Source organism: Aureobasidium pullulans, assembly GCF_000721785.1.
Source record: "Aureobasidium pullulans EXF-150 unplaced genomic scaffold scaffold_8, whole genome shotgun sequence".
Lineage (NCBI taxonomy): Eukaryota > Fungi > Ascomycota > Dothideomycetes > Dothideales > Saccotheciaceae > Aureobasidium > Aureobasidium pullulans.
Window position 1 is genome coordinate 710,656 of NW_021941028.1, and position 14,040 is coordinate 724,695.

Here is a 14,040-nt window from a genome sequence, read left to right on the forward strand (position 1 = left end):
ACATTCTTTGCTGTCACCTTTTTTGACTCATCTCGTTCAGACTGTGATTCATGTCGACTGCTTTAGAATTATCTCTGCTATCTGGGTATCTTGGCTGCTTAAAAACTATTTCTCCAATACGCCTGCGCTTCAGGGAAGTACACCATGCAAAAAGACTTGGCCCCTTACTTGTTCTCATACAATGCATTGAGCAGCGAATCGTAGGCACCTCTCATCACCACTTCATTGTCCGTCTCAAAATCCAAAGCGAATCTCAATCTCCTCGATGCCTCCTTGATCATGTCGTGACCTTTTTCCTTTTCCTTTGCATCCTTGAGAATTTTGCGAGAGTCCTTCATTCTCTTCCAAAAACTTGCGACCTGTTTTTCGTACTGTGTCTGGTCCAGCGGTACCTCGTACGGGTTGATTTTGCTCGTTACGTTGCCCAAGTACTTGTCCATCCTGGCCCACTTGTCTCCACCAAGGTCGAGAAGATGTACCATGAGGTCGCCCGTTTCACCTTCATAGGTCTTGTTGGCGTCGAAGGCATTGTACCAGACTCGGGGCTGATACGTCACTCGATTGCGGAACCTTTGACTCTCCATAATCTGTTCGAGCGCCGCATGGTCCTTGTTGAGTGAGACGTGGTGCTTTCTGTCTGTGAGAGGAACCGCCAGCACTTGTATCAGAAACTCCAGAGACCAGGTGTCAACTCGCAAAAAGAAGACGCCACCATTAAAATAGCCATCATCGTCGTGAGTTGCAATAAGGTTGATCTCTTCTTCCGGAGGAGGTAAGAATATGTCCATTGGCACCTGTTGATTCAATACAAGAGTGTCAGGATCAACCCATCTGGCGAAGTCAGTTTACCGATCTTGATAGGTCGAAAAACAGAACAACTTACGCGAGCCACTGCATACGCTCTTCCCATGGCTTGTTTAGTTCTTCTACGAGAACGGACATAAGATAGGCGGGCTTGGCTAGGAAGCTTGCATGGATTCGCTGTCGTAGAATCTGCATCTGATGTCCATGCAGGGCATTGTGTCGTTCGTGAGTTGCGATAGCGGCTTCGTAGAGATAGTTCGGTTCACCAAAGAGTGCTGTCACTTTTTTGATTCGGTTCAATCGAGCCGAGTTGTGTCTAGCAGATCCTCCGAGTTTGTGCCCACGTAGTGACAGTGGAATGTCATGTATGCTAGGGGTCGTCTGCAATGATTGCAGCAATGTCACCACAACAAGGGATATGAGAACGACCACAGCTATGATGCGACACTGTTGTACATGGTCAATTGAGTTTTCTCACGGAGATGTTTCCATTCTATCACGTACTACATCTGCCGTCAGCAATTCTGTGCGATGGATAACGATAGAAAATGTGATTGAGATAATGGATCTGCTTACCCTGAGCTCCCGCTCCTCCATACATCGTCCGTGCTTGCGGCATGTCGCGACTATCCAGCAAAGTAGGTTTTCGTATTCTCCAGGTGATAGTTCAATGAAGAAGGTGAGAAGGAATGAACGACCGGTCGGTGATCTTCTTCCCTGTTTGCGTGACACAGCGCTTTAACGAAGGAAGGCACAATCGCTTCTCTTCAGCAATCATTTTCGCAAACCGTCGCCCCTATCAAGTGCTCCCTCTTTGGCCTTGGCAACGCTTCTCTGTTAGACCTCGTGGGGACTTTCAAGACGAAGAGAGAGCGGCTGGCTGAGAAGCCTATCTAGCCCGTGAACTACTTGACCCCTGAACCTAATCGTCCAATACCCTTTTTGGTAATTCTCTAGAAGTTGAAGATAGACCCACCACATCCTTCGTCCTGTTTAACTCTCAATAGTCGCACTGGGGATGCAGACACTATACAGAACTCGATCAGGGGCACACCTACGTGTCATGTAGCATCAGCTTGGTTGATCTTTGGTGAGTTATTAAGGATAATGTTTGAATTGGTAGTACAGGAAGTTAATAAATAAGGCCATGCGAGGAGAAAATAGCCTACAGGCATTTCTGGCGACCTCGTAACAGTGCGTAATATGCACCCCTTGCCAGCTTTCAACCCTTGCCTTGACCTTGGTATCTTCCGAGAAGCAGAAGTACAATGATAATGAAGAAAACACACCGAATAGCATACGCCGTGAAACCGACCATGCGCCGATGATCCTGCAATTGCCCAGTCGAGTAACCCCCTCCCATGCCGATGGTAATCCGGGTTTGCCGATACGCCTTAATAGAATGCCGCTAAGTGAAGACAAATATTGAGAAAGTAAAAGTTCGTGTCGTTACTTCACATTACGGCTCTTGCCCTTTTTGGACGGAGCAGCCGAAGTGATCTTGCTGGTCTGTATTAATTCACCAATGTATCTACCGGTTTGTTAGTTTTGTGGCCACTGATGGTGACGAGGAGGTGAAGACTCACGATTGGAGGAATTTGTTGCCGCCCTCGAGCTTCTCGTGCTCTATCTTGACAGCCTCGACACGATCGACGATGGCCATCAGACTTGCTCTCAAGGCTTGGGCTTGTCTGAAAAGCATGTCGTTAGCATCAAAGCACTATACATATGCAGGGTTCTGAATCTGAAACATACTCGATGAGATTGCGTCGCGCATCTTCGCCCAACTTCTCGATGACCTCGCTGGTCCGTCTAGGACTCATGCTTCTGACATCATCGGGCTCATATTCTTCTTCGCCAGGTGCCATTTCGACACGCGGGCTGTCTCTTGGAATAATCATGGTGCCGCTGCTTTTGCGGCTTCCAAGTCTGGGTCTGTGTGCGTCTAGGCGACCGCGGGTAGGGATGTTGTCGTCAGATGACGTAGTCGATAGAGGTGGAGAGTGTGATGGATTCGACGGAGGCTCGCTGAGGGCCTCGATGGGAGCAGAGTCGACGGTGTAATGTGCGTATGCAAGCGATGTCATATTGTGGTGAATAGGTCTTGGTGGTAGACGGTGTCTGACTATCTATGCTCAACGGCGAGCTGAAGAGCAGACAGTAGCCAGGGTGACAAAAGTGACGATGGGTACCGGAAGTTGCAGCGGTGTGATGTTTGATTAGATGAGTGAGATGGCGGATTTCGGAGAGACGGCGGCGCTAAGAGAGTGTTCGCAGCGCGTGAAACACCATGTCTTCCTTGAGGGTGATATGTGGGAGAGAGGTATTGGAGACCCGATGGAGGTATTCGAGTATTCGCAATCGGTGCAGGCCGAAAAATGGGCAAAGAAAGGAAGTGGAACTGTCAAAAGACGGCGCGAGTAGAAAAGACAATTGGATGTGCCCCAAGGACAAGAGCGATGTGCAAGAAGCTCGGCTACAGCTAACAAGAGGGTCTCTTCAGCGTCATAATATGCGGGTCCGTGAACCCTTAGCTCCAAATCGCTGCTCTCCCTGTCTGCGTGCCTTCCTGCCATCTAGGCCAGTCAGATGGACAGAACCAACGGCCTCCGTCAGCTGATTGCGGAAATTCGCAATTCCCCTTCCAATTGCGGCCACGCAGCCGTCTGGAAGTCGTGTTTGTATGACCGGAAGGGTGCTCTCGTGTCTGTGGCAGCCAAAACTGCTTACAGGCACTTGATGCTGATCTGCCATCCTGCGCAGTAGCATCCGATAAAGATCTGCCCTCCTTCCCTGAGTTGCGCGCACACCAACACCACCCCAACCCGCAGCCCGCTGATTCATGCTCCCCGCGGCCACTTGTCTAATACCAAAGATTTATTGAACCTGAATTTGAGACGATCTCCCATTTCGTGTTTGCCCCCAAACTTCCGCGTGAACAAGAGGCCACGACACCGCATCATCAATCATCATTGCTGTCACCGACTCCCGCCGAGTGAGGACCGTCTCTTGTCAGCTTCCTTGCCCTCGCTCGCACAACTCCACTCTTACGGACTCGAAATGTGTGCTGCCGGCTTGGCCGTCCCCTCTCTGGATCCCACAGATTGACACCTGCGACTCGCGAGATTGACCCAATCAACTGCCCCTTGGCTATGCGCTCTTTGCAAGAACCTTTTGTCTCACTGCAACCTGCCCGGCGAGAGTCCCGTTAACAGCCCTCTCACCGGCGCTTCTCAGAACTTCGTCATCAAGCCCGCCGCGAAGTTTGGCCATCAGCCTTTTGACTATCGCATCAATTGCGCCGAACCATCAATATCCAGCACACGTATGCCAAGCTTATAAATCTAACTGCCACAGCTCACTGCAACGACGTTCTTCGTTCAGGTTTGCACATGTCGATCACACCTCAGAAGGTATTCTTTTCGTCTTGATACGCTCCGCTTTTCCGCCGCGCCGTCTCCGTTTCGCGCCGAAGTGAGAGCTTGTAGCCATGACTCGGGCATTTATTCCCTTTTGTTACTTTCACCGCTGCTCCACCATATCGGACCTGCCTGCCCGCCGAAAAAGTCACTCATCCCCTTCGTGTTGATCTTCATCTTTGAAGCAGCGAACACCTGTTTACAAGGTGGTAGGGTGAACTCTGTACACGGACTTGTATCCGGCTTCCATCTACGGCGTTCAGCAACGAATAACCGGGAGCATTCGTCAAGCAGGCTTCCACATGTTCGAGCAGTACCGTGACCATCACGTATTATTTCAATTTACCAGTCGTCAAGACAACAGAACGACTATCAAGGCAGTATTCCAGAATGATTCAACGGCTAAGCACGCACGAAAACATGTCGTGGTAACGCGCGCGGCAGCCGGCTCGTGACCGTTCGACGCCACTCAACTCCCTCCTAGTCAAACGAGAGTCAGAAACGGTTGCCATGTTTTTCAACCACAAGGCTGTCAGCCGAGACAGACTTGCGACAGTGGCTTTGAGCCTCTTCTCTTCGGATCACCTTCGCTGTGGCAATCCCATCTCTACATGGTAATTGCCAGTGTGAAACAAGAGATCAAGAAGTTGGTCATCGTCATCAATGTCAGTCTCAGCATCATGAAGCCTCCGCCTGCTCAAGGTGGAAGTTTAAATTTGTCAACAATAACGACGATGCAGCGGACACCATCCCGTAACTACCTATTGTACCTACTCCTAGTCTTCCCCACGGACATCCCTATCCGTGTTAGACACGATCGCAGATAATGTCGACATCGCCCTGCTCAATGTCAGTCACTCAGAGCACAAGACTCTGGCAACTCTCTATTTGCTGCCTCCTCGGAGCAAATTCCAGGCAACCGTGAAGCAAATGATACACAGGGTTTGGCGCTTCCAAGACCGCGACAGTACAGCACTGCCATTTCCAACATGCCAACTTTCTGTACTCATCATCGAGATCTATGTCTAGTGATGTTGACGGCCTGATCGTTCTCAAAATACCATCAAGGAACAACCCTACAACTGAGGCCGTAAAAGCCGAAGCACGAGCACCGCCAAAGCACACGCACGATCGAACGTGGCTGAAAAGCCTCCCCCAGGAATCAGTACACCCCGTAACGAGGACCGTGTACGATTGCGATATGCAAACAGAAGGACATGTACTTGCAGCTGCGCCTTGTGAGGCAAATGTCATTGTGAAGTATTTGGAGCATGAGCATACCTTTCCCGTGAAGACCAAAGTCCTTGTGACCAGCATATCTTGAGATGTGGGTAGGGTCACAAGTCGTCGTTACATTTCATCAACGAGCCAAATTGGCATCTCCCCCAGCTTTGGCTAGGTATTCGATGGCGCGGTAAGCGAGACCGAGAGCCGCCAACAAAGTTCAAATCTCCCAAACTGACCCCCTGAAACATATCCGGGATTCCGATCGTCTTCAAGATGGGGAAAACATCTCGATCTGGAATCTGAGGAGAAGAGACGCGTAACACTTCACTTTGTTCACACCCAAGAAAAGAAGCTCGTTGAATATTAATCTAGAAAGCTTCCATTCTTGGTGTGGCTGTTCAAGTACGAGTGTCAAAAACAGAGAGCCGGAATCCCGATACGCGAGCATGGCAAGACGATGCGAATGCGACAACTTTCATGAAGACACTCGAGCATGACAAGCACAGCATCATATCAGACCTTGAGAACATTGAAGCGAGCCCTTCTGATAAACGTTTTCTATGAGGTGTCACATCGGTGCACAAGTTTTCAACACAGCATTCACAATCTTCAGAAAAGACGGCACAGAAACCATGCGAGCACTAACATCTCATCGTTTACTACATACAATATCATCAACCTGCCACACTCCTTCTCGCAGCAATCACAGGCACGCCGTGTTACTATCCGCAGACAGTTGGCCCAGCGAATGGAGAACAGGGTGGTCCTCTCAGCAACAATTCATGTCCTTGATATAACAGCCGCATCATCTGACACTACATGTGTCGTTCCCTTATCCCCAAAGTCAAACAGCAGATCATCTCAATGATCCGAATCTCTCAGATTGAAGCCGAGTGTGACCAAATCATACAACGCGGGCTTATCCCATTGCTCAGCCCAGTCCTGCCCGAAACTAAACGTGTCTATAGCGCCACGGCATGCAACGAGGCGAAGCAAGTGCCTTTCAACGATAAAGACCCATCGTAGTTGGCAGTGGCGGCTATAGTTGTCCTTGTGACTATCGACTTCGCCTCTTTCGCCTCTTCTTGGGAGCCTCCTGTCCGAGCTTCATGCCAACTCGTGATACTCAACAGCTCGTGACTTGAGAGCTGAAGTGGACACCAAAGATCCTGTTTTCGCAGTCGCGCCCGTGTTGTAGCAGGCAGACGTTTGACCTGGAGACGTTGTAGTCACGCTCTCTTGTATCGCGCTCGGCCGTTGTTAAGGCACGTGGGTTTTGTTATCGTAACGTGTTATCGACTGGGGCGGTAGTGTTGGTCGTGAAATATCATAATCGTAAAATCATCTCATGGGTCTTCATAATCAACTCCATCAAACAAGTCTAGGACGACCTGAAGCATCAAAGGACAGAGATCGCCAGATTCATCACCCTCCTCTGTGCCATAGAACTGAGTATGGAGGACCTCGTGTTGCTGGTTGACATGAAATTGTTTGTTGTCGTTAGAAGATGGAAAGTTTGAACGCTCATGACAGAAAGATGTGTCGTGGTCAATCGTAGGCATGGCTTGAGTAGAAAGTAGTGGTATAGGGATTGCCTGATGATGAGCCTCCTTGTTTGCTCTCAGTCTTGTACGGCGTCTGTTGTGTAGCTTTCCCATTTTCGAAGAGCGATGGCGTCGAAAGTGTGTACTGATGGAAAGGAAACAAGAATGAAAGAGAAAGGGACTGTAGGAAGGTGGATGTGTTTCCCATGACTACTACCTAAGCTTTATATGTATCCAAAGTTCTGACCAGAGCTATCAGTCATGCCGAAGTCGCTCGTCGCCACCTGGTGGAAGCCTACAGAAATTTGGGCTGCAAAAATCACTCTACACGTTGACTCCCACGTCGCGAGATAGCACGGAAGAGGGCGGTGACTCATCCGAGATCTGGAGTCTCCAGAACCGCACAGACCACGCTTGACTCTTCCAGTGACTTCCCTAACTACTCACCGCGATGCTGAGAGGACGTGTATAGCACTGCTGCCTCTGGAGCATTTTTGATGGAGCGATGGCGTGCTTTGTCTGGTGGCAGCCGTCGCAACAATTGTCACCGGGCTTTCTATCGTGGAGTGAGATAGACGGTTACACCACCATTGCTGCCTCCATTTGCCGAGTCATGTTGACCGACTGCTATGATTGTAGTCTGCCATGTTCACGTGTCAATAGTGGATGAGAAACATGGGAGACACAGAATGTTCGTGGTACAAGATCGATCGTGACTGCCGTTTTAGAAAATAGATGTCGATGGTGGAGGAAGAGCAGAGTCGCGACTCCAGTCCCAAGACTTTTGACAACGACTTCTCCAGAATCTTGAACAAAAATTTGGATTTTATTTTACCATCATCAAAACAATAAAATGTCTCCAACAATTGCAAAACAACTCGCTTCATCAGGACTATCGCTGCCTGCTGACACATACATCTATTCGTTGGCCCGGACGACAAGCCTTTGTGCTGCCATCTCGTCCGATGATTCACTCCGCTATTTCGATCCTACAAACCTCTCGCTTGTGCACACTGTATCGAAAGCTCATCAGAGCATCACATGCTTAAAAGCGACATCGGATGGCAAAGGACTTGTGACTGCAGGAAGAGATGGCACAGTTAGATGCTGGGATGAGCGAGGCAAATCTGCTGGATTACAGATGACTGATCGTAGGTTTCTGGCTATGCTGCCTGATTTTGATTGACCATCATTCTGATGACTCGTTTCTATAGCCCGCGGAGCTGGAATTTCTGCGCTGGCATGCCGTGATACGTTGATTGCTGCCGGCACTGAAAGCACCAAGGAAGGACTTGGTGATGTTAGCGTGCTTTTGTGGTAGGTTGAGCCTTCAGAATCGTGATGAGCTCCCACTAAAGCTACTCAGGGATACACGAAATGCTTCAAAGCCAGTTCAGGCATATGTCGAGAGTCACAATGATACCGTCACTCAGGTGGCTTTCCACCCGACACAACAACAAACACTTCTTTCGGGAGCCACTGATGGGTTGGTATCGATCTTTGACACAACCATCTCGGATGAGGATGATGCATTAGTTCAAGTACTCAACCACTATGGTGCTGTCCACTGTGCCGGTTTCTTGAATGCCGAAGAAGTCTATGCTGTCAGCACAGACGAGCAACTCTCAGTATACACACTGAGCAAGCCCACGGATGCAGAAGACGCCACCCTCCCAGTCACAGCGTTTGGAGATGTCAGAGAACAGCTGAAGAGCAGCTATGTCGTCGATCTCTTCCCTAACTCTCCTTCTGCCTACATCGCTACTGGAGACACTTCGTAAGTCTTAACACCGGTAAGCGGCACAGTATTGTTACTCATCTTGTTACAGTTCATCTCGCCTTACTCTGGTCCCCCTGAACCCCAGCTGGTCTTTCGACATGTCAGGCACCATGGACTTCCCCGGCGCTCACGGAGATGAGATCGTACGGGACTTCCTCATTGACAATCACGTAAGTCATACCTCGAGCGCCATCGACATCGATCGAAGCTGACTCAAAACCACAGAACCAACGAGTCATTACTTGCGGAGAGGATGGCCAGGTCCGTCTGTGGGCACAAGAGGCACAATCACAACCCGCCGAAGCAGATGCTATGGAGGTTGACGGCAAGAAAAAGAAGCGCAAGGACAAGAAGAAGGACAGATTCAAGCCTTATTAAACTCATGCTAGATCGTTACAGAAGTAGAGCCACAAACTATCACGATCACGAAATATCGACCAACTGCATACGATGACTTGCATCCATCCATCTCGTCAATTCAAGTCTGTCTCCTTCCTACCATTTCTCTCCCGCACCATCTACTCTATTGTCATCAGGCCAAATTTCAGCCCTTTGATCCACACCCTCCACTCCCAGACTCATCTCTGGATTGGTCTTTTTTTCAACGTATCAAAGACCTCATATCCGCCGTCCTCGGACAGTCCGCCTTCACCACAAAACTACCTCACAACACCCACAAAACCCCAAACTCTCCTGCACGTAATCTGTCACTCAAATCGCCTTTGGAATTCCGCCATTTCTCACTGAAATGTATCCTGCTGCGCTGATCAACTCTTCACATCAATATAAGAATGCTTTTGTGTGTCAATTTACGCGCGCCTGTATCTCCATACAAATACTATCGTAGCTTTCCTGAAGCTTAACCCAAAGTATTCAATAAGGTCTCTTCTCACTTTTTTCGATCTTTCTATCTTAATTAAAGCTTTGTTTGAAACATAAATGTAGTAAGAAGGGTCTGCTGCACTTTCTCAGGTTCCTGAAGTGCTGACGGGATATTACAAATTAACGTAGTTTTGTTTATGCAAGCTATCACTCCTAATACTGCTTGTTTCTTGTTTTTCTCTGATATGAAAATACTTGAGGATAAGACAGAATAAAAGAAAGACCATTCAGAACCCATACGTCGCATCTGATACTTACTACCATCATACTCCTCATCTTCCTCATCTGCCTTGTCCTCTTTAGTAAACATATTCGTCATAAAAATGTCCTCTTTGCATATCTATATTTGTCCAAACATCTTTCGTAGTTGACAACGATGTGTCTAAGCCAGCTTTCCCATCTAGAATTCCCATCTCATGGTCAGTGACAGTTTAGAGTATTGAGAATCGTAACCGGGAAAGGTGTACTTACGTAGCTTTGAAGGGGCAGCCTGTGTATTGGAAAAGCTACATACGGAGGAAGAGGAGCGTATAGTTAAAACAGTGAAATCCCTCCTAAGACAGAGTAGCAGGGGGTTCTCCAGTGTTAACGCGTGGGATACAATCGAAACCTATTAGGTCACAAAAGGGATCCGTGGGGTTCAAGATAGCCCTTGTCTTGCTAGCCTTTGAGATGACAACCCCTCCAGTCTCACTGGCTTGAGTAGTGGCAGAAGCCCTGGGCCTACTGGTCAAAGCGGTAGATCCTGCAGAGAGTGCTCTGCGGTCGTTGATGTTGTTGCCGTTCGGATGGGGATTAGCAGTAACAGCTGTAGCAGCGGCAGCAGATTGAATAGCAGCAGAGGCCTTGATAGAATGTTGAGCGATGACCATCAGATCCTCGAAATCTCCAGTTATGGGGGAAGAGGAAGGGACGGCTGGAGTGGATTGAACAGCACCGTCTGTAGTAGCGGCTGTGGAAACATCGGCAGCAGGAACATCGGCAGCAGCAGCAGATGCAGCAGCGGCGGAAGCCAAAGCAGACCCGACGGAAGCAGCAGAAGCAGAAATGGAAGACATTTTGGTTTCATCCCACATCAGGTCGAACTCTTTGGGGGGGTTGGTCTCGTTCAGAAGTTGTCTGTTTTCGTCTTGGAGCTTGTCGTGCTCTTTCTCTAGCTTTTCACGTTCAAGCTTGTCCTTGTCTTTCTCAAGCTTCTCGTCCGAAATGTTCCTGTTTTCTTCCTCAAGCCTTTCGTTCTCTTGCCGAAGTCTATCGTTTTCGCTTACGGGCTCATCGTTCGGAGGTGCCTCATTTGGAGGTGGCTGATTCGGAGGTGGCATGATCGGAGGTGCCCCATTTGGAGGAAGGATAGGATAAGCCTCCTTATGCTTCTTCATACACTTCATGATACATTTCTTGAAGTTCTTCTTCCATTTCCATGGCCATCTGCCCAATTCTGTTTTGTCATCTGTGTTAGTCTTCATGTTTATGTCCTTAGACTTGTAGGGAGATGGGGAACATCTGCTTACGTGGCTTTGAGTGCGCATTTGGTTATTGTTCCAGCAGATTCGCAGGGGCCCTTTGCTAAGGCTGCTGCCACGGAGCGAGATGTAAGAGGTTTGGCAGCGATGGGATTGACAGTGGCAGTGTTGATGCTTCTTGTGACGAGTGTAGTCAGAGCGGTAGGATCTCTGTCAAGAGGTTTGGCAACCACGAGAGCCGCAGCGATGATGGTAAAGAGCCATGAAAGCCATGTGAGCTTCATCTTTCAAAGAGGCACCTGGGATTTGTCGTGTAAATAGCCACTTTGTGACTGTCCAATTGTTGCGAAAGCTCTGTTGGGCCAGAGGCATCGGAAACAATATGTATCCTGTAAGTGACTTCATCGTTGATTTTTGGTGGTGCGATGATGGGATTTGTGACCTTGTGGTGTTGTAGCAACTTACTCCGCTTCGAGTTGATAAACAATGCCTATTGACATGGGCTGATGTGTGGATCCATCAAAGTATCGCATTGGTGTCCCGTGTACGGCTCGAAACTTTATGCTCTGACAGAAGCATCGAAGCATATTTCCGCATCCATGTTGTGATTTGAGGTATGGGTGCAGTCGTGTGTGGAGTTGCTATCAGTCATCAAGATTTCATATTCAAGGATGGTAAGGAAGCAACGATCGAAGCAAGCGAACATAGCACCAAGAAGAGGAAAGTGAGAACAAGCATTGCCATTCTTCTTTTGGGTTTTAAACTGTTTTTCTCCGATTTTCAGGTGTATCTATAATCCTCTCCCTTCGCAATCAAATCAACGCAATCTATAAATCCAATCACCGTAGTAAACTCAACATTCTTCCAACATCGCTCCATCCCAAGTTATCCCTTTCTTCAATACCTTCCTTTTGTGTTCCTTCCAATATTTGTGCATCGACTCTTCTCGTTATCGTAATTCCCCAGTCTCTTGACCATCAGATGTGATCTAAGCTCCTTGACTGTGCTTCATGTTGCACTCGTGCATGCAATCATCGTAATGCTTCTTGGAGTGCCAGTGCCAGGCAGCCTTGGTTCTGCACTTCTGAACTGCACTTGCACTGTCGCAAGGGTTAGCAGATCTATACAAGGACTTTCCTGCACTTGATCTTCTGGTGAGGTCTTTGTCTTTGCCGCCTCCATAAAGTTTTTCGAGGAAGTTGTCGTTGGCTTCGTCTGTGACAACAGTATCATCGGCGGTAACCTTTGGTGCTTGAGGTGTGGTGAAAGCATAGCCAAGGCAGTCGCTCATACACGTGTCGTAGCTATAGTTGCTCTTGAAGAAGACTTTGAAATCGCACTTGAAGTCGCACCTCCGGACACTTTTTCCCGAGGATCCGGGTGGAGGTGTGGGTGTGGTGTAAGCAAAGCCAAGGCAGTTGCTCATACACTCGTCACGGGTATAGTTGCTCTTGAAGAACACCTTGAAGTTGCACTTGAAGTTGCACTTCTGGAAACTACCTGAAGACGCATTGGTGTCGGCGGGAGATGTCGATTTTGGCAATGGCATCGGTGGCGTTGAAGGTACGGGAGATTTCGATGTTGGCAATGGCGTCGGCAGCGTTGAAGGTATCGGAGGCATTGGTGGTGTCGGCAGCAGAATCGATGGATCTCTTGAACTGTCGGACGAAATCGCAGACTCATCATCGTTGCATGATTCAGTATTCTCCTTGCAGCAGTCCGGAATCAAGTCTTTATTCTTTTCGCACTTGTTGATGCACTTGCAGTAGTAGGCCTCCATATCGCGATGCCATGCTGCCTTTGTCTTGCACTTGAAATGGCACGAAAGTCCGCTTCTCTTGATAAGGCCGGTGTCGAGTTCGAAGTCGTCGTTGAGAGAGGCGTCAAGGTCGCTGTCATTGTCGATATCATTGAGTTCGTTGATATCCATACTAGCGACAGGGGTGACAGTATCGACGGCTTCGATGGCAGGGACGGGTGTGGTGTCGATAGATCTCTTGAACAAGGCCATGCTCTCCTCATCATCGCATGACTCGGCAGCTTTGCAACAATCCGGAATAAGGCTGACATCCTTTTCACACTTGGTGATGCACTTGCAGTAGTAGGCCTCCATATCGTGATGCCAGGCTGCCTTCGACTTGCACTTGAAGTGGCACGAAAGTCCGCTTCTCTTGATAAGGCCAGTGTCGAGTTCGAAGTCGTCGTTGAGAGAGGCGTCAAGGTCGCTATCATTGTCGATATCGACGACATTGACAGTATCGCGGGCTTCGATGGTAGAGTAAGCTTCGTTGTCACCGGACTTTTCAATAGAAGTCTCAGAACTGTATTGCTTGCAGTAGTCGGGAGTCAAATCAGTAACAAAGGTGCAGTCGTCAAAGCATCCGCAGTAGTACTTGTCCGAATTGGAATGGAACGCAGCCTTGAACTTGCACTTGTTGTGGCACCAGTCTGAGAAGTCTCTCTTGGCGATGCCTGAATCGTTCTTGTTGTCGAATGCTCCCTTGGGTCCGTTGTAGAAATCAGTGTACATTTCAGCGCTCACCAGAGCCTTGCGGACGGCGTCATCGTCCATGTGGTCGATGTATGCTTCGAAAGCATCTCCGTTCTTCAACGTAACGGCTTCAAGGAACTCGCCCCTGGAAAAGTTGTCTTCGAGACCAACAGATCCCTTCATCATGTCGGCAGGGTAGTTGAGGGTTGCGACGAAATCCTCGAGGAGATCATCGAAGTTGTTTTCCTTGTTCAGGCCTTTCTCGGATGACTGGAGTGCGTTGATTGCACCAGAACGGAGGATGGGTCCGGCGGCGACCAAGGCAGCGAAGCCGAGGACAGAGCCGAAAATTGCAGCTTGCTTCATGGTTGTTGCAGGTACTGGACTATGTAGTCAGTGGATGTTGGTGTGGCTCGGAAGCGGTGAAGTT

The 14,040-nt window shown here is 48.9% G+C and overlaps 6 protein-coding genes across 6 annotated transcripts; 1 reads left to right on the forward strand and 5 right to left on the reverse strand.

Annotated features, from left to right (window-relative positions):
- Nucleotides 1-123: 123 nt before the first annotated feature.
- On the reverse strand, nt 124-1,727 carry M438DRAFT_345192 (uncharacterized protein). The gene is made up of 3 exons (XM_029905391.1): nt 1,382-1,727; nt 884-1,251; nt 124-831 (listed from the first exon to the last, which is right to left on the reverse strand). The coding sequence occupies exons 1-3, from the start codon at nt 1,421-1,423 to the stop codon at nt 165-167; spliced, it is 1,077 nt and encodes a 358-aa protein (XP_029761170.1). The 5' UTR covers nt 1,424-1,727; the 3' UTR covers nt 124-164.
- A 526-nt stretch (nt 1,728-2,253) lies between these two features.
- On the reverse strand, nt 2,254-2,741 carry M438DRAFT_255004 (uncharacterized protein; the record flags this gene model as incomplete). The annotated part of the gene is made up of 3 exons (XM_029899701.1): nt 2,254-2,335; nt 2,391-2,495; nt 2,560-2,741. Coding segments are annotated over 3 exons (369 nt in total), but the record flags the coding sequence as incomplete, so codon positions are not given.
- A 4,055-nt stretch (nt 2,742-6,796) lies between these two features.
- M438DRAFT_272524 (uncharacterized protein) lies at nt 6,797-7,108 on the reverse strand (the record flags this gene model as incomplete). Its single annotated transcript, XM_029900570.1, has 1 exon — nt 6,797-7,108. One exon carries the CDS (start codon nt 7,106-7,108, stop codon nt 6,797-6,799), a length of 312 nt encoding a protein of 103 aa, XP_029761172.1.
- Nucleotides 7,109-7,463: 355 nt separating this feature from the next.
- M438DRAFT_405313 (WD40 repeat-like protein) lies at nt 7,464-9,199 on the forward strand. The gene is made up of 5 exons (XM_029909776.1): nt 7,464-8,145; nt 8,209-8,311; nt 8,361-8,771; nt 8,824-8,944; nt 9,000-9,199. The coding sequence occupies exons 1-5, from the start codon at nt 7,848-7,850 to the stop codon at nt 9,150-9,152; spliced, it is 1,086 nt and encodes a 361-aa protein (XP_029761173.1). The 5' UTR covers nt 7,464-7,847; the 3' UTR covers nt 9,153-9,199.
- Nucleotides 9,200-9,881: 682 nt separating this feature from the next.
- On the reverse strand, nt 9,882-10,552 carry M438DRAFT_345197 (uncharacterized protein). The gene is made up of 2 exons (XM_029905392.1): nt 10,128-10,552; nt 9,882-10,056 (listed from the first exon to the last, which is right to left on the reverse strand). Exon 1 carries the CDS (start codon nt 10,526-10,528, stop codon nt 10,211-10,213), a length of 318 nt encoding a protein of 105 aa, XP_029761174.1. The 5' UTR covers nt 10,529-10,552; the 3' UTR covers nt 9,882-10,056; nt 10,128-10,210.
- A 1,338-nt stretch (nt 10,553-11,890) lies between these two features.
- Nucleotides 11,891-13,976, reverse strand: M438DRAFT_405315 (uncharacterized protein; the record flags this gene model as incomplete). Its single annotated transcript, XM_029909777.1, has 1 exon — nt 11,891-13,976. The coding sequence occupies one exon, from the start codon at nt 13,974-13,976 to the stop codon at nt 12,108-12,110; it is 1,869 nt and encodes a 622-aa protein (XP_029761175.1). The 3' UTR covers nt 11,891-12,107.
- Nucleotides 13,977-14,040: the final 64 nt, after the last annotated feature.

Excerpts from the sequence above, each read along its gene's own strand:
- M438DRAFT_345192 (XM_029905391.1), bottom strand. The coding sequence starts at position 1,423 with ATGCCGCAAGCACGGACGATGTATGGAGGAGCGGGAGCTCAG. Across the intron at positions 1,252-1,381 it reads ATGGAGGAGCGGGAGCTCAG|TGTCGCATCATAGCTGTGGT; the intron begins GGTAAGCAGATC and ends CATGTACAACAG. Across the intron at positions 832-883 it reads GAGCGTATGCAGTGGCTCGC|ATGGGTTGATCCTGACACTC; the intron begins GTAAGTTGTTCT and ends TGACTTCGCCAG.
- M438DRAFT_405313 (XM_029909776.1), top strand. The coding sequence starts at position 7,848 with ATGTCTCCAACAATTGCAAAACAACTCGCTTCATCAGGACTATCGCTG. Across the intron at positions 8,146-8,208 it reads TGGATTACAGATGACTGATC|CCCGCGGAGCTGGAATTTCT; the intron begins GTAGGTTTCTGG and ends TCGTTTCTATAG. Across the intron at positions 8,312-8,360 it reads GATGTTAGCGTGCTTTTGTG|GGATACACGAAATGCTTCAA; the intron begins GTAGGTTGAGCC and ends AAAGCTACTCAG.
- M438DRAFT_345197 (XM_029905392.1), bottom strand. The coding sequence starts at position 10,528 with ATGGTCATCGCTCAACATTCTATCAAGGCCTCTGCTGCTATTCAATCT.